The 23,641-nt window shown below is 43.8% G+C and overlaps 1 protein-coding gene across 4 annotated transcripts in view; it reads left to right on the top strand.

Moving 5' to 3' along the window:
- The window catches only part of ALK (ALK receptor tyrosine kinase), a 405,981-nt gene that overhangs the window by 259,237 nt on the left and 123,103 nt on the right, over positions 1 to 23,641 (top strand). For all 4 annotated transcript variants that reach the window (XM_069955319.1, XM_069955321.1, XM_069955318.1 and 1 more), the window contains 2 exons: positions 17,048 to 17,179; positions 21,456 to 21,563. In XM_069955319.1, coding sequence (XP_069811420.1) covers positions 17,048 to 17,179; positions 21,456 to 21,563 — 240 coding nt within the window. The remainder of the gene's footprint in view (positions 1 to 17,047; positions 17,180 to 21,455; positions 21,564 to 23,641) is intronic.

The following is a 23,641-nucleotide window of genomic DNA, read 5'->3' on the forward strand; positions in this document are numbered from 1 at the left end:
GATCACCACCGCCTTTTTCATCTGTTGGACTAGATAGATAGATAGATTCTGGAAAATTATTCTTGGCGAGAATTGAAACGTAACCTGTACCTGCACCTTATTGATGGAATAAATCACCATTTACTATTACCTGGTGTGCTGCGGACTGTTGCTGTATACATTTGGGATCCCTGGCCAAAGGACTTACTCGGCAAGCACCCATTCATCTATATCTGGATGTGCGGATTTTCTCTACTCTAGATAGATAAATAGATATAACCGTAACTAACTGACTATCTCTTGGATTGGCGGAAGTCTCCCCCTGGGGCTGTGTTTCCGATTTTATCTTTATTGTAGAGAAAATATTTCACAAGTTGTCAGTGTTTTTTTTTTACTGTGGTCAGTAACACTATATGTGGTTAGCACTGTGGGACACGCAGGTCAAACACCACAGGTATTCACCTCCTGGTCAAGATTAGCTGTGGTCACGTCATGAAAAAGAGTGACACAGGGACAACCAGACGTCCAGTGGAGAGGCGCAAAACAGGGGTTTTGTTTTATATCAGTCGCCCAGCTTCCGAGGGTTACAGGACCCTGTTAAAAGGGATGATTGTGACTGGATTGAACACTGATAATTAGGTTGTGATTATTTTTTTTGCTATAATTTTTCTGGGCAGTGCAGGGGACCATTGAGTTGATAAGCCGCACGCAGGGTAGCGTATAGTATAAGCCGGTATACGCCTCATGAGACAACCCAGGATTATCTCTGGTTGAGTCACATAGGAGAAGGGTGACACCTGGGACAGCGGAGCGCCGAGTTGAGGGACCGGGCGTAGGGAATCCAGTCACAGTCACCCTGGACTGCAAGCAGAAACCTATAGAGTGATGGAAAGCCTATGGTCCTTGTTTAAATCAAAAGTATGTCTAAAAGGGCATGAAAGCCCAGTCGAGCTGGTAGCCTAGAGAGTGGGGAGACAACTTCTTGCAAGTTAGTAGAAACCATGAAAGTAACATGTCTCCACGCAGGTGAAGCATTGAAAAGATAAGAAAGAAAAGCTAACTGGTGCATTAGAGTGGGGAAACAAGGTGGACAAAAAGAAGTCCAACCTTGACATGTGTAGCTCCATGTTACTATGTTGCTCCTCCCTGGTCTCATGGAGGAGGGTATTACCTTTTAGAAGCTGTAATAATCAATGACATTTCTTGGTCCAGTTAATTCTATTGATTGGAATTGCTATAAAGCAAACACATGGCTAGTACAGGAAGTGTGTGTCTCCAATATGGCCTCCCCTATGCATGCAATACAGGAAGTGTGTATCTCCAATATGGCCTCCCCTATACAGATAATACAGGAAGTGTGTGTCTCCAATATGGCCTCCCCTATACATGCAATACAGGAAGTGTGTGTCTCCAATATGGGCTCCCCTATACATGCAATACTGGAAGTGTGTGTCTCCAATATGGCCTCCCCTATACAGATAATACAGGAAGTGTGTGTCTCCAATATGGGCTTCCCTATGCATGCAATACAGGTAGTGTGTGTCTCCAATATGGGCTCCCCTATACAGATAATACAGGAAGTGTGTGTCTCCAATATGGCCTCTACTATAAAGACAATGCAGGAAGTGTGTGTCTCCAATATGGCCTCCCCTATACATGCAATACAGGAAATGTGTGTCGCCAATATGTCTTTCCCTATACAGATAATACAGGAAGTGTGTGCCTCCAACATGGCCTCCTCTATACAGATAATACAGGAAGCATGTGTCTCCAATATGGCCTCCCCTATACATGCAATACAGGAAGCGTGTGTCTCCAATATGGCCTCCCCTTTTAAACAATACAGGAAGAGTGTATATACCAAAACTTTAGCAAACTCTTTATTTCTTTCCAGCCAGAGATCTAATCGATGAAACTGAAGTCACATCAGGAGACATATCCTCTGTCTTCTGTCCACAATGCAGCAATCCGCTAAATTACACACCGTCTTGAGCCTTGACAATCTCATTGTGGCCCCGACAGAAGAAAAAAACACACAAAAACAAAAAGAAGCTGCCAAGACAATCACTATATCTAAATAAAACCCCATAAAACATAATAGAGGGTTCGCTTTCGAGGCAGAGGAAATTTGTTGCGCCTCCCTAATGATGTCTTGCCAAGGCTTAACTTTACGAGGCCGCAACAGTTTGGTAACGGGTCGTGAATTTTATCCTTTAAGTCTCCCCGGCTGTGACAGTTCTATTGTTTTGTACAAGAAAAAAAGTCGCTTTGAAGTGACAGAACACAAATAACACGGCAGACGGTAATGAATACAAATGTAGGGAGCACTCCGATCACACTGGGGGCTCCCCACCAATCTCAGGATCATAAGAAGCGCCATCAGGGCCCTTATTTACACTGCACCAGATGTGGCTACAACCGCCAGACAACCGTCACAAAAGGCGAATCATAGATCACACAACCGTATAGATTATCGCTTCTTAAAGGGGTTTTTACTGTCTTATGTTCGCAATGTTACAGTTTACTCTGCAAATTGCAAAGCAGTAAATAAAAAGAAGGTTAGAAAAGGAAATTGTTCTGGCCCAAAGAGCTTGCAATCTACTGAACCTGTTCACTTAACTGTGCAGGTCCTGCAAAATCTATAGGTGTCAATGAGATAGCAGGTACTTACAGGTGTTGGATGTCTTCTTAAAGTGACTGTTCAGCAGATATATATCAGTGAGGACAATGAGGTCCAACCTGAAGCTTTGGGGCCCCAAATGTAAAATCTGGGCCCCCATCCTCCCTGGGCTACTTACTTTAAAGATTAGGATGCCCAGGTAAAGAAAAACATTGTGTGAAAGAGATCTAGAAAGTTATAGACTGAGAATTGTGTGTTCCTGCAGCAGAGTATTTTAGGAGAATGGTGTAATCTTGTGGGACCCCAAAGAACTTCAGCACACCTGGATCCACAGAGGATTTCGCTGCAAATCGTAGCATGAAATCTGCTGCGGATCCGATACATGTGAAGCTCCCTATAAGGAGGAACCAAGAAGGAGGAGGTGTGACAGACAGCGGCACAGTCAGAGAGCCACAACTCCTCTTTGACATGTGGTTACACTAAGAAAATGAAGATTGCACATTTTCTGCTAGATGGATGTCACGGCCGCGGCGGCGTCCCGTGTTCCGGGCCGCCGCCGCGGCCTCCTCCTGCCCCATGCAGCCGCCGGGGTCCTTGTGCAGGGACCCGGCGCTGCTGCTAGTTCGGCCCCTGGGGGCACCTCACCTCTCCTCCGCTCCTGTCTCTCACTGTGCCGGCCGGCGCGCGCATCCCCGCCTCCTAGGGCGCGCGCGCGCCGGCTGTCTCAGATTTAAAGGGGCAGTGTGCTCCTAATTGGTCTGTTTGTCAATCACTCCCCTATAAGTTCCAGCCCTGCCCCCTTCCAGGTGTTGGAGCCTCTACATGCTTCCCATAGCGTTTGGCCCAGCCCCCTGTTGTTCCTGATTCCTATCCGCTACCTGGTCCCAAGTCCTTGTTCCTGATACCTATCCGCTACCTGGTCCCTAGTCCTTGTTCCTGGTTCCTGCTCCCCTGTCACTCCATTGCTCCTGTGTTCAGCCTGTCACCTGCGGTTACGTCTACAGACCTCTGCCAGCACCATCTCCCGCCTACTGCTCCTGCCACGCCTCGCCTGCCGTCGCTAGCAACCAAGCCAGGGGTAGCGACCTGGGGGTCGCCTGCCGCAGCAAGTCCATCCCGCCTTGCGGCGGGCTCTGGTGAAAACCAGCGGCCCCTTAGACTCCGCTCCCTGGTGAGGTTAGTGCCATCGCTGGTGACGGTCCAGTGGATCCACTACTCCAGGCGTTACAATGGACAAATAAGCTACACATACCATGTTGGGCAGGGTGCTGTGACCTATATAACACTGTCAGCAACTTGGGTCATGTCCGAGTGTTGACAGATTCCCTTTAAGCAGAATGATTTGTTCATTTTATGGGATCACAGACTGAGAGTTAAGTCCCTATTACACAGGGCGATGTAGAGAGCAAGTGACAGGTCAGCGGCAGGGGGGCTGACCGGGCGATCATCAAATAATCTGGGCAGCCCATAGGAGTCAGCGGCAGTCTGCTACCGCCTCTCCTGTCGCTCGGAGCGACAGCTGATCGTTGACGTTTTAGCCTGTTGAAAGACAACAACTGTGCTCCTCTTGTGGAGATCATATCATGAGAATTACAAAGTGAAATGTGCAGGGAAATGGGTCAGTCGTTATATAACGTGGGTCAGTCGTTATATAGAGTTATATAACTAAGGAGACAAGGTCCTTAGAGTCATGTATAAATAGTACAAAAGAAATAACCGCATATACTATGAAATCATATAGTAGCAATATGAGGTTTAGCTGGTACTAATTTACCAACTTTCCTGTTGTTTCCGCCATGTAGAAGTGTAGATCCTATACCACAGGGGACGTACATCTAGATCCATGCATTCCCAGGCTGCATAATACCGTGCACATTTCCCATCCCCCCTCTGTCTCTAATGACTTCATTTTTCTCCCAATCGCTTAATACATCAAAGACCTGAAAACTTGTGAAATATAAAGAGAAATTAAACAGAATGGGTTTCTAGGAGTCCCGGCATTAAAAATGAATATGTGAGCGGCTCCCAGGGGCGGCAGGATCAGGCTCCTTCTAGGCATTTTACTGATGATGAAAGGAGACAGGGAGAAAACGGTGTCATGTCAGCTGCGGCATCTGATGATGATCAAAAGGAAAGTTTATTAACTCCATCGTGTGCACATGCTGATATGTGAGGCTGCAGAACCCCCCATAAACCCCAACCAGCACACAGCCATGTCCCTACAGTCTGATCTCATATAGAGTAGTGTTCCCCAACTTCAAGCTCTAGAGCTGTTGCAAAACTACAACTCCCAGCATGCCCTGATGATGAAGTAATTTCTGCTGCCTGCAGTCCCCACTAGAGGGAGCGCATTTTATTTAACTGTATTCAGCAATGTGTTTATATACAGTGAGCTCCCCTAGTGGTGGCTGCAGATAGTTACAGATGCTCTTCCATTGTCCTTAAAGGGGTTATCCAGCGCTACAAAAACATGGCCACTTTTCCCCGACTGTTGTCTCCATTTCAGGTGTGGTTTGCAATTAAGCTCCATTTACTTCATCGGAACTGAGTTTCAAAACCCCACCCAAACTGGAGACAACAGTAGGGGGAAAGTGGCCATGTTTTTGTAGCGCTGGATAACCCCTTTAATCCTCAATCCACATAAACCTATTTGAGGACCAAGTATAGGAAGTATGGTAAGTATGTCCCAGCAGGAATGTGGATCGAATGTTGCTATACAAAGCTATGTAATGATTGGACGTACCTGGTCCTCCAGGGTGATAGACATTCATTGTGTTCAGTCTCTACTAGATAAATGAGGATCTCCAGCTATTGGCTAAGAAACTTGGAAACTAAGTAAATAATTGCCCTGCAGCACCACCACTGGACAAAGGAGACATTACACAATTCCTATAGAAATCTATGTAATGCGTGGACATGCCTGGTCCTCAAGGGTAATAGACACTCTTTGTATTTAGTGTATATTCTGAATATTAAATAAGGATATTCAGTGATCAGCTGTAATATATGTGGGAAACTTAACAGTGAGTGTATGGAAAAAGCATAACACAAATTCCATGAAAACCATGTAATGCATGGACGTACCTGGTCTGCCAAAGCAGTAGACACTCTTTGTAGTCACTTTACAAAGAAACTAAATAAGGATCTATAATGATTAGCTGTAATATGTAGGAAACCTGGCAGTAAGTTTCAATGTCCCTGCAGCACCCCCACAGGGGGAATGAAGAATTGCACAGTCTCCATTAAATTCAAAACACTGTCCAAGTAGAAACATAGAAGATTGTAAGCAGACAAAGTCCACTGGGTCCATCTAGTCTGCCCTTATAGTATTTCCTTTATTATCTTAGGATAGATAGATGTTTATTCCAGACAGGTTTACATTTAGTTACCCTAGAGTTACCTACCAGATCAGCTGGAAGTTTCCTCCAAGCATCTACTACTCTTTCAGTAAAGTTATATATTTTAATGTTGTTTCTTATCTTTCCCAAAACTAACCTTAAATTATGTCCACTTTTTCTTGAGTTCAGTTTTTATTAAAAACAATTCCCTTCTTTCCTCCAAATCAAAACAGATTTACACCCGTAGGGTACGTTCACACTGAGGAAAACAAGCAGAAATTCCAAGCGGAATCCCCGCCAGGGACTCTGCTGGGAATCCCAACTGCCTCACTGTCTCAATGTTATGTATACGGTGCCTTCTCTCTCTATGGCTCTCCGCTCAAAGAATTGAGTGGAATACAGCTTATGATTATATATGCAGCTCCGCATACCATTATATATACAGCCCGGCATACCATTATATATATATACAGCCCGGCACACCATTATATATACATCTCAGCATACCATTATATATACAGCCCAGCATATCATTATAGCCTGGCATACCATTATATATACAGCCCAGCATACCATTATATGTACAGCCCAGCATACCATTATATATAAAGCACAGCATACCATTATATATACAGCCCAGCATACCATTATATATATATATATGCAGCTCGGCATACCATTATATATACAGCCCGGCATACCATTATATATATATATATATAGCCCAGCATACCATTATATATATATATGCAGCTCAGCATACCATTATATATACAGCCCGGCATACCATTATATATATATATATATATATATATATATATATATCCCAGCATACCTTTATATATATATACAGCGCGGCACACCATTATATATATAGCCCAGCATACCATTATATATGCAGCCCGGCATACCATTATATATACAACCCAGCAAACCATTATAGTCTGGCATACCATTATATATACAGCCCAGCATACCATTATATATACAGCCCAGCATACCATTATATGTACAGCCTGGCACACCATTATATATACAGCCCAGTATAACATTATATATACAGTCCAGCATACCATTATATGTACAGCCCAGCATACCATTATATATACAGCCCGTCACATGATTATATATGCAGCTCGGCATACCATTATATATACAGCCCGGCATACCATTATATATACAGCCCAGCATACCATTATATATACAGCCCAGCATACCGTTATATATATATACAGCCCAGCATACCATTATATATACAGCCCAGCATATCATTATATATACAGCCCGGCATACCATTATATATACAGCCCAGCATACCATTATATATACAGCCCGGCATACCATTATATATACAGCCCGGCATACCGTTATATATATATATATATATATATATATACAGCCTGGCATACCATTATATATACAGCCCGGCATATCAAAATATATATATATATATATATATATACACACACACAGGCCAGCATACCCTTATATATATATATATATATATATATACAGCCCAGCCTACCATTATAAATATATAGCTCAGCATACCATTATATATATAGCCCAGCATACCGTTATATATATACAGCCTGGCATACCATTATATATACAGCCCGGTATATCAATATATATATATATATATATATATATACAGGCCAGCAGGGGCGGTCTTGGCATTTCTGGGGCCCCAAGCGAAGTTATGTCTGGGCCCCCCCTCGACACGCACTCCACAACAATAGACCGCTGTGTGCTGCCCCCAGTAGTATATACCCCTTGTGCGCAGCCGCCAGTAGTAAATACCCCTTGTGTGCTTCCCCTCAGTAGTATATACCCCTTGTGTGCTTCCCCCAGTAGTGTAAAGACTCATGTGTGTTCCCCTAGTTATATATAGCCCCCCGTGTGCTCCCCAAAAGTATATAGACCCCCTGTGTGCTGTCCCAGTTGTATTTAAACCCCCTGTGTGCTGCCCCCAGTTACATATACCCCCTGTGTGCTCCCCCACTAGTATATAGACCCCCTGTGTGCTCCCCCACTTGTATATAGCTCCCCTGTGTGCTCCCTCAGTGGTATATAGCCCCCCTGTGTGCTCCCCCACTTGGATACAGACCACCTGTGTGCTCCCCCACTTGGATATAGACCCCTGTGTGCTCCTCCAGTAGTATATAAACCCCCTGTGTGGTTCCCCCAGTAGTATATAGACCCCCTGTGTGCTCCACCAGTATTATATAGATCCCTGTGTGCTCCCCCAGTAGTATATAGACCACTGTGTGCTCCTCCAGCAGTATATAGACCCCTTGTGTGCGGCCCCCAGTTATATATAGACCCCCTGTGTGCTCCCCCAGTTATATATAGACCCCATGTGTGCTCCCCGTTATATATAGACCCCCTGTGTGCTGCCCCCAGTAGTATATAGACCCCCTGTGTGCCCCACCAGTAGTATATAGACCCTCTGTGTGTTCCCCTAGTAGTATATAGACCCCCTGTGTGCCCCACCAGTAGTATATAGACCTCTGTGTGTTCCTCCAGTAGTATATAGACCCCCTGTGTGCTGCCCCAGTAGAATATAGACCCGTGTGCCCCCCAGTTATATATAGACCCCCTGTGTGCTGCCTCAGCAGTATATAGACCCCCTGTGTGCCCCACCAGTAGTATATAGACTCCTGTGTGTTCCCCCAGTAGTATATAGACCCCCTGTGTGCTACCCCAGTAGTATATAGACCCCCTGTGTGCTACCCCAGTAGTATTTAGCCCCCATTCTGCTGCCCCAAGTAGTATATAGACCCCCTGTGTGCTGACCCAAGTAGTATATAGACCCCTCTGTGAAGCCCCAGTAGTTTATAGCCCCCCTGTGTGCTCCCACAGTTATATATAGCCCCCCTGTGTCTTCCCCATTATATAGCCCCACTGTGTGCTCCCACCATTTATATAGACCCCCGCTGTGCGCTCCCCCAATTACACAGGCCCCTGTGTGCTCCCCCTCCCATATAGTATATAACACAATAGGCCACGCTCCCCTTGTCCTGGCGCCGATGCTCCAGTGATGTCACTGGAGCACCGACACCACAAGGACAGAACGGCCACTTGTGACCGCAGGGAAAACACTTCCTGCGGCCACAAGAGTGAATGACAGGAAGGGAGCCAATGTCTCCCGCCCTGTCAGTGCTGCTGCATGTAACTGTGAGCGCTCATTACGAGTGCTCATAGTTACAGTTCAGATGACAGCAGCGAGCAGGGCAGAGGCCCTGTCTAGCGGTCTTGAGCACAAGAGAAGAGCGGGCGTGGGGGCCCCCCTGGATGTTGGGGGCCCCAAGCGATTGCTTGGGGTGCTTGGTGCCAAAGACCACTACTGCAGGCCAGCCTACCATTATAAATATATAGCCCAGCATACCATTAGCTTTCCCTACCACCTGGATGCACTGGTGACTCACTGGTCTCAGAAATCATTGCCTCTAAATCCTTCTTTGTGCTGTCCTCCATTAGATTCTGAACATGCCATTTCCATAGCCAATCACCCCTTCAATGAACACAATTGCCCACTAACAAAAGTTTGCTGCAAACTTTCCCCCGTGCAATGCTCCAGAGTGCAGTGAAAGACGAGGTATTTTTCACGATTAAATATTTATTATTGTATTTTCGTGCTTCTGCCTCAATCCGCTGCCCACGTTAATTGTTAAATATTGCCTAATAATAGCCGTCACTTATTGTAAGGAAGCGAGTTACTGCGCATTTTCCTGCTCTAATTATATTTTGCTGTTAACAAGGGACGCGTTCTCGCAGATACAACGTTGCTTATAATTAGCAAATTGGCCCAAGCAGATAATAAAGATACATGAATATTGAGGGATTGTTATTGCATTGTTCATTAAGCGGGGCGGCTGGTAGCGGCACAAAGGGATCAAACACAGAGGAATCAATGGTAATTACGGGGAGATGGCACCATGTGTAACTCTGGAGTCGCCAAGCGTCCCCTTCAGTCCTGTGCACTCACACAGGTCACCAGTAATCATCTGCATTAATATATGTGAGGGCTTCATACACCCCCCCAGGTGGGAGTAGAGCAATATTAAGCCAAAGCGTGCAATTATATGTCGCCTCACCCGGGGACCCCAAAGCAGAAAGGGATGAGTCACGTCTATGGCCTTCTGTTTCTTATCTTCAAGTTACACTTAAAGGAACACTCCAGGCAAGAGAGATACACTCATGTATCTAATACAGGAACTGAGGGGGTGGAATATGACACAAGGGTTTATCATACAAGGAATAGTGACACGAGAGGTGGGCTTTCTAACAGTAATACAAATGCAGAGACCTCCTTTACCTTACTTATTTGTTCAATCCAGGGCTGGCTCCAGGGGCCCCTTTGTAGAGCAAATCATGTGGTGACAGTAAAACAGCAGGCCCCCTTATAGATGGCCCCCTCTGCGTAGCCCCCTTATAGATGGCCCCCTCTGTGTATCCACCTTATAGATGGCCCCCTCTGTGTAACAACCTTATAGATGGCCCCCCTCTGTGTATCCACCTTATAGATGGCCCCCCTCTGTGTAGCCACCTTATAGATGCCCCCCCTCTGTGTAGTCCCCTTATAGATGGCCCCCTTCTATGTAGCCCCCTTATAGATGGCCCCCTTATAGTCATCCCCCTGTGGGTAACCTCCTGGTAATTAGCGTCCTTCCAGTATGTAGTATCCTCCAATATTGTAGGTGTCCCATTGGAGGTAATCCCTGTTAATAAGCCCTCCACCCAGTAGATAGCATCTGTTACTCATCTCTCCTCCACCATACTGGGAGATGTAGTCCTGCATATTACCACACACCATGCTGGGAGATGTTGTCTTGTATATTACCACACACCATGCTGGGAGATATAGTCCTGTATATTACCACACACAACATGCTGGGAGATATAGTCCTGTATACAACCACAAACAACCCATGCTGGGAGATATAGTCCTGTATATTACCACAAACTATACTGGGAGATGTAGTCCTGTATATTACCACACACAACATGCTGGGAGATGAAGTCCTGTATATTACCACACACAGCATGCTGGGAGACATAGTCCTGTATATTACCACACACCATGCTGGAAGATATAGTCCTGTATACAACCACACACACCCCATGCTGGGAGATATAGTCCTGTATATTACCACACACAACATGCTGGGAGATATAGTCCTGTATACAACCACAAACAACCCATGCTGGGAGATATAGTCCTGTATATTACCACAAACTATACTGGGAGATGTAGTCCTGTATATTACCACACACAACATGCTGGGAGATGAAGTCCTGTATATTACCACACACAGCATGCTGGGAGACATAGTCCTGTATATTACCACACACCATGCTGGAAGATATAGTTGTGTATACAACCACACACACCCCATGCTGGGAGATATAGTCCTGTATATTACCACACACACCCCTTGCTGGGAGATATAGTCCTGTATATTACCACACACACCCCATGCTGGGAAATATAGTCCTGTATATTACCACACACAACATGCTGGGAGATATAGTCCTGTATATTACCACACACAACATGCTGGGAGATATAGTCCTGTATATTACCACACACAACATGCTGGGAGATATAGTTCTGTATATTACCACACACAACATGCTGGGAGATATAGTCCTGTATATTACCACACACACCCCATGCTGGGAGATAGTCCTGTATATTGCCACAAACTATACTGGGAGATGTAGTCCTGAATATTACCACACACAACATGCTGGGAGATATAGTCCTGAATATTACCACACACAACATGCTGGGAGATGTAGTCCTGCATAATACCATACAGCATACTGGGAGATGTAGTCCTATATATTACCCCACACCATGCTGGGAGATGTAGTCCTGTATATTACCCCACACACCATGCTGGTGGATTTAGTCCTGCATTTTACCACACAGCATGCTGGGAGATGTAGTTCTACAGGTTAACACACACCGTGCTGGGAGACCATGTGAAGAGGCTGCTGCACAGAAGGTTACAGTATGTATGCGACGTGTGTGTATATATAGTAAGTGTATGAATATACAGTATATATGTGTGTGTGTATGTATTGTGTGCCTATGTATGTGACTATATTTGTTTTTGTGCATGTATTGTACTGTAGCTGTGAGCAGTTTACAGCATATACATGTGCAAGAGATATTTTTAAAGGGGTAGCTCACAAAAAAAAAATCTTTCAGCTGTACCAGAACATGGCAGAGATTTGTAATTGACTTTTAATAAAAAGAAAATTGTGTCTTATCAGTTGCTGTATGTCCTGCAGGAAGTGGTGTATTCTTTCCAGTCTGACACAGTGCTCTCTGCTGCCACCTCTGTCCATGTCAGGAACTGTCCAGAGCAGGAGCAAATTTCCATAGAAAACCTCTCCTGCTCTCCAGACTGGAAAGAATACATCACTTCTAGAGATGAGCGAACCGGGTTCGGGTTCGAGTCGATCCGAACCCGAACGTTCAGTATTTGATTAGCTGGGGCTGCTGAACTTGGATAAAGCTCTAAGGTTGTCTGGAAAACATGGAAACAGCCAATGACTATATCCATGATTTCCACATAGCCTTAGGGCTTTATCCAACTTCAGCAGCCACCGCAAATCAAATGCCGAAAGTTCGGGTTCGGATCGACTCGAGCATGCTCGAGGTTCGCTCATCTCTAATCACTTCTGTAGGGCATACAGCAGCTGATAAGTACTGGAAGACTTGAGATTTTTTAATACAAGTTAATTGCAAATGTCTAGCTTTTTCTGACACCAATTGATTAAAAAAAAAATTTGGGGCGGAGAACTACTCCTTTAAGTGCCTGGTGCAGATGAAATACAAATAATAATAGTAACAGAAAATCTATTAGCAGCTAGATATAGTAGTATATGCTCAATGTTGGATTGTCAGAAGTTAAAGAATCACTTCACTTTTTATTTTATTTGCCCCCCGACTACAGGCTCCCTGGTATACTCACCTGTGGCGTCACATGGCGTCATTCTGATACTAAAAAAACACTCAAATCCCACTGGCGCTTACATGACCTCTTCTCCGAGTAGGCTGGCTCTGCTGCTGGTTCTGGATCAATCACAGCACTTACTCCTTACGGCTATGCTATCATAAAGTGCACACAACAGACGTCACTGTGTTGATGGATGATTTACAGTGCTACGTAGTATAGAGGCATGTGGAGAGAGAAGAAGTTACTGATAGATTGGGTTTACATTGTGCTGTGTGAGAAAAATAAAATATACAGCAGCAGCAAAGCAATGAAGGGGTTACTTTAGGCACTTAATTGCTGTTGGGATGAGAAGGAATCCTTGATTTACCTTTTGGGAACAGTGTAGATCATCTGGATGATGGAGATTCACATTGCCCATACACAGCCCATACATTTTATTGTCCATACACAGGAGCAGTAGCGAAAAGTTCCTAGATTACACGTCCTGTAATCTACAGATCCATATTTCCGTACTCGAGTTAGTGCACATTAATGTCTATCAGGCTATTCACACCATCAGTAGATTACAAGGATGCAAACCAATCCTAAAAAAAAAATCTTAGTGCAGACCCAGATTTTTTTGCGCGATTTTCTATGGATTGTAACCTTTGACATGCGTATTTATGAGGTTATGAGGCAAACCATGTATGCAGCCTTGTAAATTGTCACTATTGGCCACATATCGCCTTGAGTAAACAGACTATGCAGCAGAGAGTAATGATTTTAATAGGCTGCACCAACAATCCAGCAATCCTTCATGCTGCCCTGCCACACGTTTGATTGAGACTTTTAAAGACTCTGCAAAGCAGTGCTGATCACCAAGATCGGTGCTCGCTCCCCGCCTCCCATTGGCCATGTAAAATGGCCCCTAGCACTTTTGTAAGTCTATTAGAAACTGTTATCTAACAGAGGCCATTTGAGTTTTCTGATAGCATGTCAGAATATTGTTAGGGAGGCTGCCGTTAAAAATTACTTTCCTTAAAGGGGTAGTAAGGTGATTTACTTATATAACTTTGTAATGTGTGTCAATAAGCTATCTGGCCCCCCTCCCCCCCCACCCCACCTCTTTGCCACCCCCGACCACAACCCCCTCCCCCTTCCTGCCCGGAGGTTAAATAAAGTATACATACCAAATCACTGTCGACCCCATCCTCTTCCCCTGGGCGCCATCTTGGGCTAATGTTGTCACAGCAGGGGCGGGCCTGGTCTTCTTCCTCTTCGCTGTCTTCCACAGCAGTGAATGAGAGAGGAAAGGCCCTGATCGGCTGAGCAAGCTGGAAGCCATGTGATGCGCTCCAGCCTATGAAAAGGCTGCCGGTGTGCATGCGCACCAGCAGCCTTTTCACTCCCATTCACTGCTCCGCAACCCGGAAGTGAGGGAGATCCAAGGACAGGGAACGAAGATGAGAGGAACGCATGCGGCGGGAGATTCAAACAGCGATCGTCACCGGAGGGATGGTAAGTATAAATGCTGTGTGTGTCTGTGTTTTTTGTTTTTTTTTGAGGGGGGGGAGTACTCCTTTAACTTATCTTTGAGAAAGGTGAGGCTGGACACATCTGTATAATCATTCACCAGTAATGTATATGAAATCCAGAACCTACAATTTTACTGAAATATTGTGGTTCATCAATAAACAACAAAAGAGACAAAAAATAATGCTAATAATTACGAAAAATATCAAAATAATAAAAAATATATAACATTTAAGCTTAGAGTGTGAGACTCCTGGACACTGTGTGATTAATAACATGCCACATTCATCGTTCCGGCTCTATACGTGACATCTCATTATCCCCTCAGCTGATTGTCTAATGAATATACAATGTGACAGACACAACATGTGAACATTGGGTCGCCATACACTTCATGTGGAGATAAGTGAAGCAGTGACCTTCTCTATAATCACACATTGTATCTCCGGGGAATGTCACACATTCTATAGGACCGGTCTGATCTTCTCCATGTGCTGGAATTGTGTTTCCATTTTAATGTTCTCTATTTGTATGTAAGTGCAGACAGAATGAATTGTTATATCAGACAAAGAGGGTCTGCACTCACCAAACCTGCAGTAACTCTTCAATTAGCAGGTAACAACATATTCTTACTGTAGGGAGGAATGCAGGTGTGCACCGGGCGTCAAATGTTTCATGCTGGAACTGTACTTCCTCTGGCCCTGCCTGAACTATTTAGAATATCTAATTCTGGTCTTTGCTCTCCATAGCCCACCTGGGAACATTCACTATCTATTGCTCAAGTGTATACTACCTGTTTCAGTCTGGTGCCGAAGGCTTACTATTCCTCACATAATCATATTCTTATACATAGGAGCAGTATTAGTAGTAGTTATATTCTTGTATATAGGAGTATTATAGTAGTTATATTCTTGTATATAGGAGCAGTATTATGGTAGTTATATTCTTGTATATAGGAGCAGTATTATAGTAGTTATATTTGTGTACATAGGGGCAGTATTATAGTAGTTATATTCTTGTATATAGGGAGCAGTATTATAGTAGTTATATCCTTGTATATAGGAGCAGTATTATAGTAGTTATATTCTTGTATATAGGGAGCAGTATTATACTAGTTATATTCTTGTATATAGGAGCAGTATTATAGTAGTTATATTCTTGTATATAGAAGCAGTATTATAGTAGTTATATTCTTGTATATAGGCTGCAGTATTATAGTAGTTATATTCTTGTATATAGGGAGCAGTATTATAGTAGTTATATGCTTGTATAAAGAAGGCAGTATTATAGTAGTTATATGCTTGTATAAAGAAGGCAGTATTATAGTAGTTATATTCTTGTATATAGAAGCAGTATTATAGTAGTTATATTCTTCTATACAGGGGCAGTATTATAGTAGATATATTCTTGTACATAAGGGGCAGTATTTTAGTAGTTATGACGGCACAAGCGAGGAGATAAAGGAGAACCGAAGCACTCACCGGATAGCAGTAGTCTTCAAAAGTTTATTACATAAACATCACAGGGAGGGGAGATGGTGGATAAGGTGCGGGAGCGTCTCGGGAGCGTTGTTTGCAGAGACGCTCCCGCACCTTATCCACCATCTCCCCTCCCTGTGATGTTTATGTAATAAACTTTTGAAGACTACTGCTATCCGGTGAGTGCTTCGGTTCTCCTTTATCTCCTCGCTTGTGCCGTCATACTACTGTGTTTTCTGCCGCTGCACCCCGGTATTAGTCTGATACACTTTCAGTGTATGTCCATCCACTGATGCCTCACCTGCATTAATTACCCTTATACACCGATAGTGCGGGTACTACGTTCTCACTGATTTATTTTAGTAGTTATATTCTTGTATATAGGGGGCAGTATTATAGTAGTTATATTCTTGTACATAAGGGGCAGTATTATAGTAGTTATATTCTTGTACATAAGGGGCAGTATTATAGTAGTTACATTCTTGTATATAGGAGTATTATAGTAGTTATATGCTTGTACTGTATATAGGAACAGTATTATAGTAGTTATATTCTTGTATATAGGAGTATTATAGTAGTTATATGCTTGTATATAGGAGCAGTATTATAGTAGTTATATTCTTGTACATAAGGGGCAGAATTTTAGTAGTTATATTCTTGTACATAAGGGGCAGTATTATAGTAGTTATGTGAAGGTAGATAGACAAGGCAGAGCGTAGATGTGTCTTGCATGGAAACAACGGTGTTTTCAGCAGAAAAGGTAAATACAGTGCAGTATGCGGGAGAAATTCAAGCACTCACCGTTGTTATCTTCCAAGTCTTTATTACGTAGAGATCATAGCAGGGAGGGGATGGTGGATCAGTGAAGGTGCAGGCGCATCGTAGTTATATTCTTGTATATATGAGTATTATAGTAGTTATATGCTTGTATATAGGAGCAGTATTATAGTAGTTATATTCTTGTACATAAGGGGCAGTATTATACTACCTTTTCTATTTTCTCACAATGTTTCCAGTGACGTTGAAGCAGCCAGTACAGTTTTTTACAGGTGTATTGATCATTTTGTCACTGTGTACTGTAGCTCTATAACACTCTCCTGTATTACCAGCCTGTGATTCATATTACTTCTTTTCTCTTGGCAGGGAACCCCCCTGGAGTTAAAATGACTCTTGACGGATCCTTTCACTGTAGAAGTGGGATGGAAATTAAACTCTCTCAGGTCTGCAATTTTATCCCTGACTGTGAAGAACAGGAAGACGAAGGGGATCTTTGTAGTGAGTGCCTGATATAATATTCTAACCACATATTTAGCCTTCATGTGTCATGTTTCCATTTCTTTATAACATGGACAGGAAGGTAACATTATTCCCATAGGACCTGACAGGTGAGGGGTTATCAAGTGCTGTGCATCACTTTATAATATTAGATAGGTATAAGGAAGCTCCAGGAAGAAAATCCTGACACACAATATACTTTATATCTGACATAGGGTTAATGGAATTGTATGGTACCTATGCTTTAGTATCAATGTCATTGCAGAAACATAAATTGTGTCCACATTATGTGTGAATCAGTCTAGGTATAAAAACTGCATACTGTATGTTTATGTGTGCAGTAACCCAGGGTTGCTAAGTGTTGTTAGGTAGAACAGGTGTAGGCAGGGCCGGACTGGGACTGAATATCAGCCCTGGCATTTCAGAGCACACAGGCCCACTCGCCGTGCGGTGAAAAGTTATGAGACGATGTTGTGAGTGCAGCATGGCTACATGTTGTATCATCACGGCCATGACTGCAATTACAGATAATAACACAGCAAATGGGGTCAGAAGCTTCTGTCTCTGTACTGTGTAGCTGAGCTGCAGCTACAGGTCGTCACTACTACACAGTGTACAGAGACAGACTGCTTTCGGCCCCGTCACCGTGCTGAGTTTAACACTACCACCACCTACTGACTAATACCACCACATACTGACTAATATCACCACATACTGACTAATACCACCACATACTGACTAATATCACCACATACTGACTAATACCACCACATACTGACTAATACCACCACCACATACTTCTCCGAGCCACGAATCCACAGAATTTAGGCTCACTCACTCAGGCACCATCCTCATCTCTATACTAACTGCACATGTGTATTGGCCCCTTTACACCATCGTTTAGTGGGTGTGTTGATGCCATGTGCCCCTTATAGTATATATCCCCCCCTTATAGATGCTTCCCTTATGTTGTCCCCTTATAAATGTCCTTCTCCCCTCCTATAGATGTCCCCCTCTCCCCCTATATTGTCCCCTTATTGTCCCCCTCTGCCCCTATGTTGTTTCCCACTCCCCCATATGTTGTCTCCTTATAGGCCCCCTCTCCCCCTATGTTGCCCCCCTTATAGATGGCCCCCTCTTCCCCTATGTTGCCCCCCCTTATAGATGGCCCCCTGTCCGCTATGTTGCCCCCCTTATAGATGGCCCCTCTGCCCCTATGTTGCCCCTTCTCCCACTATGTTGTCCCCCCCATAGATGGCCCCCTGTCCCCCTATGTTGTCCCCCCTTATAGATGCCCCCCTCTCCTCCTGTGTTGTCCCCCCCTTATAGATGGCCCCTTCTCCCCCCTTATAAATGGCCCCTTCCCCCCTGTGCACAGCAGATTGAAAAAAACAAACTCACCTAACAACCCGCTCCCCCGTCGAGCCTCTCACTTTCTTCAGCCTCCATCTGGCCCTTGGCTGATGCGTGGCTGCTGGGTTGTGTTGTGTCCTATCCCCGGCAGTACCGGAAGTCCCGGCCATAGATGCACAGAGAGCTTTATGATGTGCACACGCTGCCGGGGATAGGGTGCAACACCCCCCACCGCCGTGCATCATCCGGGGGTGACTGGAGCGTCGTGGGCCAGACGATCCCGTCTTCCTCCTGGCCCAATGACTCCTTATGCCTACGGTAGGGGAAAGGAGTCGCCGGGTCAGGAGGAGCACGGGACCGGCCCCCGGAGGCCACCGGCCCTTCTGGCTAGTCTGGCCCTGGGTGTAGGTGTGAGGATGGAGGAATCACAGAGTCCAAGTAAACTTCAGTGCATAATAAAACAGTACTTGACAGCTAGGTGCAATATATCAAAAATAGTCCTTCCCCTTGTGGACAGCACAGAGTACTTAATCTGGGTACTTGAGGTATAGAGGTAAGTTAAGGTTTTGTTTGGTTTTGACTTGTAGAATGCTAGGGGGCTACCAAGGGGCACCGCCTAATAAGTAGCGGAACTCTGCAAGGGCAACTTGCTTGTAGAAATCTTGATAGAAGATACTCATGGTCATGATTTAGAATAACATACCGCCTCTTCCCAGACAGATCACAGAGTGACAGTTCTGGTAGCACGAGTCCCGATCTTGCTCAACTGGGCGTAGCTTGCAACTCAAGGTTCCCTGAGATGGCCGAGCGAAGGAGTACTTCAGCTTTAGCTGCACTTTGCTTCACTGTAGACAAACTTTCTGTTTCTGGAATGTCCTCACTTGATAAGAGATAGTTACCCCGACGTAGGCAAGGTGTCCCTATATGGCAGTTACTCCACCTTTGGCTTTAGCACTGCATAGTACTTGTAATACACCAACCCTCTCTGGTTTTCTTACCCAGGAACTAACAGGGAGTTTTAAAGGAGTGGACGGGACTGTCTCCCATTCGTGAAGAAGCTTCTGGAACAGACTAACCCTGAGTGTGTGATAGGCTGTGTGGTACCCAGCTTAAAGTGTCACTGTCGTTTAAAAAAAAAAATCAGAAATCAATAGTACAGGCAATTTTAAGAAACTTTGTAATTGGGGTTGTTAGGCAAATATGCCATCATCTGCATTCAAAAATACTTTCCCCAGGTCCCCCCCCCCCCCCTCCTCTCTCTCATCCACTGCTCATTATTAGAAAATCTCAACTCTTTTACATCAGTCGGACCTTGTCTCATCTATGGAGAGAGAAAAATGGGGGGAGGGAGATTAATCGACAGCAGAGAGTAGAGAACGAAGGATTACACAGTGGGACCTGTGTGAAAGTAGTATTCAGAGGTCAGAGAGGTCAGTGCTGACTGTCAGAGGAGATAGCCGGTGATGTAGCTGTAAATTAACTCTTTGTTGTCCTGTTTTGGTGCCTCATCTCCCTCCTCCCCTCTCCATAAGAGAAGAATGAAGACAGGGGGGAGAGCTTTAAACTGCTTTTTCATGATAAAAATGCATTTTTCGGCTAATAAACCCAATTACAAAGTTTCTTAAAATCACCTGTACTTTTGATTTCTGCAAAAAAAAAGAAAATTAAACTACAGTGACACTTTAAGGATTCATGGAACAGTGAACAGAATTAGTACAATATTAACCATTTATAAACATTCTGCTGTGCAGTAGGAAGAAAAGTGAGACACCAAGTGGCAAAAGAATAGAAAGCAATCTTCAGCCCAGAGCATAAATACACATACAAGAATACCTGACGACAGGTTGTGCTAGTTAGTAGTGGCACAACTGCTCTTGGACAATACACGTGTATAATTATATATAATACAGTCAGGTGTGTGTGAACTGTGAGGAATTGGGCACCGCCAATGGCTTGTGACCACTATGAAGATATAGCAGTATTATTTAGACATTGACTAGCAATGCTATTAGATTGTCTTATGTATTAACCTATTTAGCCACCACATTTCAGTATAATGTGTAAACGTTATGGTGGTTTTCTCTGATATGTTTTGTGGCAATGTTCTTAGATGGTTTTAGAAATGCTGGGTGATGACCTTATGAGTTTAGAAGGTTGTTAAGAATAGGAGACAAACAAGGCAAGAACATCATACACTAACTACATGCTCTGGCTGCAAATATTTAATGAGTTTACATCACATATACAAGGGAATAACCTCCTGCACTGTGATGGCCGAGGATGACTACTCACAGCAATAACAGGTTTATGTTCATTTCCTGGAAAAGAATGAAAACTGATGAATGTGCGACCATTACTTCAACCCGATGTAAACTGCAGACTGAGGAATTACTTACTGTACGCCGAGAGCATGGTGACACAACTCTGTCTACATCAGCATCAGTCATCACTACACTGACTCTGGCCCTCACCCAAAACACATTGTCCCCCCATAACTCTGTTAGTATATATATATATATATATATATATATATATATATATATATATATGAAGCAGAGCCAGACCTCTGTATGTAATTGTAAATGGTTGCATTGTAAGGTTTGAAACTTTTTAAAATTACACTTTTATTGACTGCAAGGGAGCTGTTTTAATCTGTATGCACTGGGCTCCCCCTAGTGGTAGCTTCAGGTGGATAAAATTGGATCTTTTAGCTTCATAGGATACTGGGGAAATGGACCGATTATGACCTAAAATAAGAAAACAATAGACAACACATTGTGCTGACCGACACATGGTTTACTGCTGCACATACAATGTCAGCTCCATTACATCTGTTTATTGCATACTCAGATATAATTCAATGAAGTCAAAGGATATGGAATTCATTCCTCTTATACAATCGGGTGTTTGCTTGACTCCATAGGAAACCTCCCCCCAGGATTTTACTGCATGTTTGAGGACGGCAGCTGCGGGTGGGCGCTGGACTCCAAAACATCTGACTGGAGGATCCAGTCCCTGGAAGGTTCTGGAGGTATGGATGAAGTTCTAATACAACAATTTATACTATGTACATGTTGCTATTGTCCTTCTATAGAGCCAGCAAGTTATAGTGTTGTACAAATGTTCCTGGTGGAGCAGAGCTATGTAATATTTTACAAGGTGAGAAGGTAATTTAGGACTAGAAGCTTATTTAGGACAGTGTTACAAATGACAGGCTTAGATACACCAGCTCTGCAGACAGTATCACACATGATAGGTTTATATACCCTAGCTTTGTAGATGATATCACAGCTAATAGGCTTAAATAAACCAACTCTGCAGACAGTATCACACATGATGGGTTCAGATACACCAGTTTAGGCTGTATCACAGATAAGGCACTTCGATACACCAGCCCAACAGACAGTCACACATATATGTGTATATCTAAGCTCAGCAGATTATATAACCCAAGATACATACAACAGCCAGCACACAATATCACATGATAGGATTATGTCCACCATTTCAGGAGTATCACACATGATAGGGTTAGGCACTCCAGTAACCAAACTGTATCACACGTGATAGGGTTAGGCACTCTAATAACCAGACTGTATCACACATGATAGGGTTAGGCACTCCAGTAACCAGACTGTATCACACATGATAGGGTTAGGCACTCCAGTAAGCAGACAGTATCACATATGATAGGGTTAGGCACTCCAGTAACAAGACTGTATCTTACATGATAGGGTTAGGCACTCTAATAACCAGACTGTATCACACATGATAGGGTTAGGCACTCCAGTAACCAAACTGTATCACACGTGATAGGGTTAGGCACTCTAATAACCAGACTGTATCACACATGATAGGGTTAGGCACTCCAGTAACCAGACTGTATCACACATGATAGGGTTAGGCACTCCAGTAAGCAGACAGTATCACATATGATAGGGTTAGGCACTCCAGTAACAAGACTGTATCTTACATGATAGGGTTAGGCACTCCAGTAAGCAGACTGTATCACACATGATAGGCTTCAATACTGTAATCAGCAGACATAGGACAGGTTCAGATACACCAGCATAACTGACAGTATCACACATGATAGGCTTCGATATACCAGCTTATGGTATCTCTCATAACAGCTTTAGATATAGCTCATGGTATCATAAATGATAGGCTTAGATGGTATCATACATAAGAGGCTTAGATACCTTTACTCATAGTATCACACATGACAGGTTCATCTTCCAGTATTAAATGAAGGTAACCGCTCATGGTTCATCAGTCTCCGCAGTCTCTAATAAAGTCTCCAATGTCACCTTGAGGTTTAATGCGGCCGCCGGAGAGAAGATGTCAGGCAGCTGTCAATCAGTCTAGAAGAATGAAGACGCCTGTCAGCCGCTTGTTTATGGACATTATTGTTCGTAGCCTACTTGTGCCTGCGGTCATTTTTTAAAGCCTTTGTGTCGTCTGCATTGTATCCTGTATATTATATAACAGGTTATTTTTTTACCCATTGTGATGGGATCAGTGGAGCTGCAGCTCAGGACTAGCACTAGATGTGGAGGCGTCCTATTATAAAAGCTTTCCTACAAAATGTTGGGAATATGACATATGGTGCCTGAATTATAATATAATGCTAATTTTTAAGGGCGATTATGTGAGGTCATCTCATTAGGAGGAGTCTGGGTGATGTAAGCAGATCAGAAGGCAGCTCAGTGATGTAAGCAGATCAAGAGAGTAGTGATGTCACCTGATTGGGGGCTGTAAACAGATATGGACATGACTCAGTGATGTCATCAGATTAGGAGGAGTTTTGGTGATGTACGCAGATCGAAGTGAGCATAAGTGAGGTGAGCGGATGATGTCATCTAATCGGAAGTAGTGACGTCACCTGATTAGGAGGTGCTGTTGTGACAAAAGCAGATCAGTATCAGTGATGTCATCTACTCAGAAGGTGCTGTTGTGACTGTAGCTGATCAGAATCAGTGATGTAACCAATTATGAGGTTTCTGAGATGTTACCTGATCAAGATGGCGTCTCATTTAAGTTATTTGGTCAGGATAAGCCAGAGTGGTGTAACCTTATCAGGAAGAGTCTTGGTAAAGTATGCAGAAC

This window comes from Dendropsophus ebraccatus, chromosome 15 (assembly GCF_027789765.1).
Source record: "Dendropsophus ebraccatus isolate aDenEbr1 chromosome 15, aDenEbr1.pat, whole genome shotgun sequence".
NCBI lineage: Eukaryota > Metazoa > Chordata > Amphibia > Anura > Hylidae > Dendropsophus > Dendropsophus ebraccatus.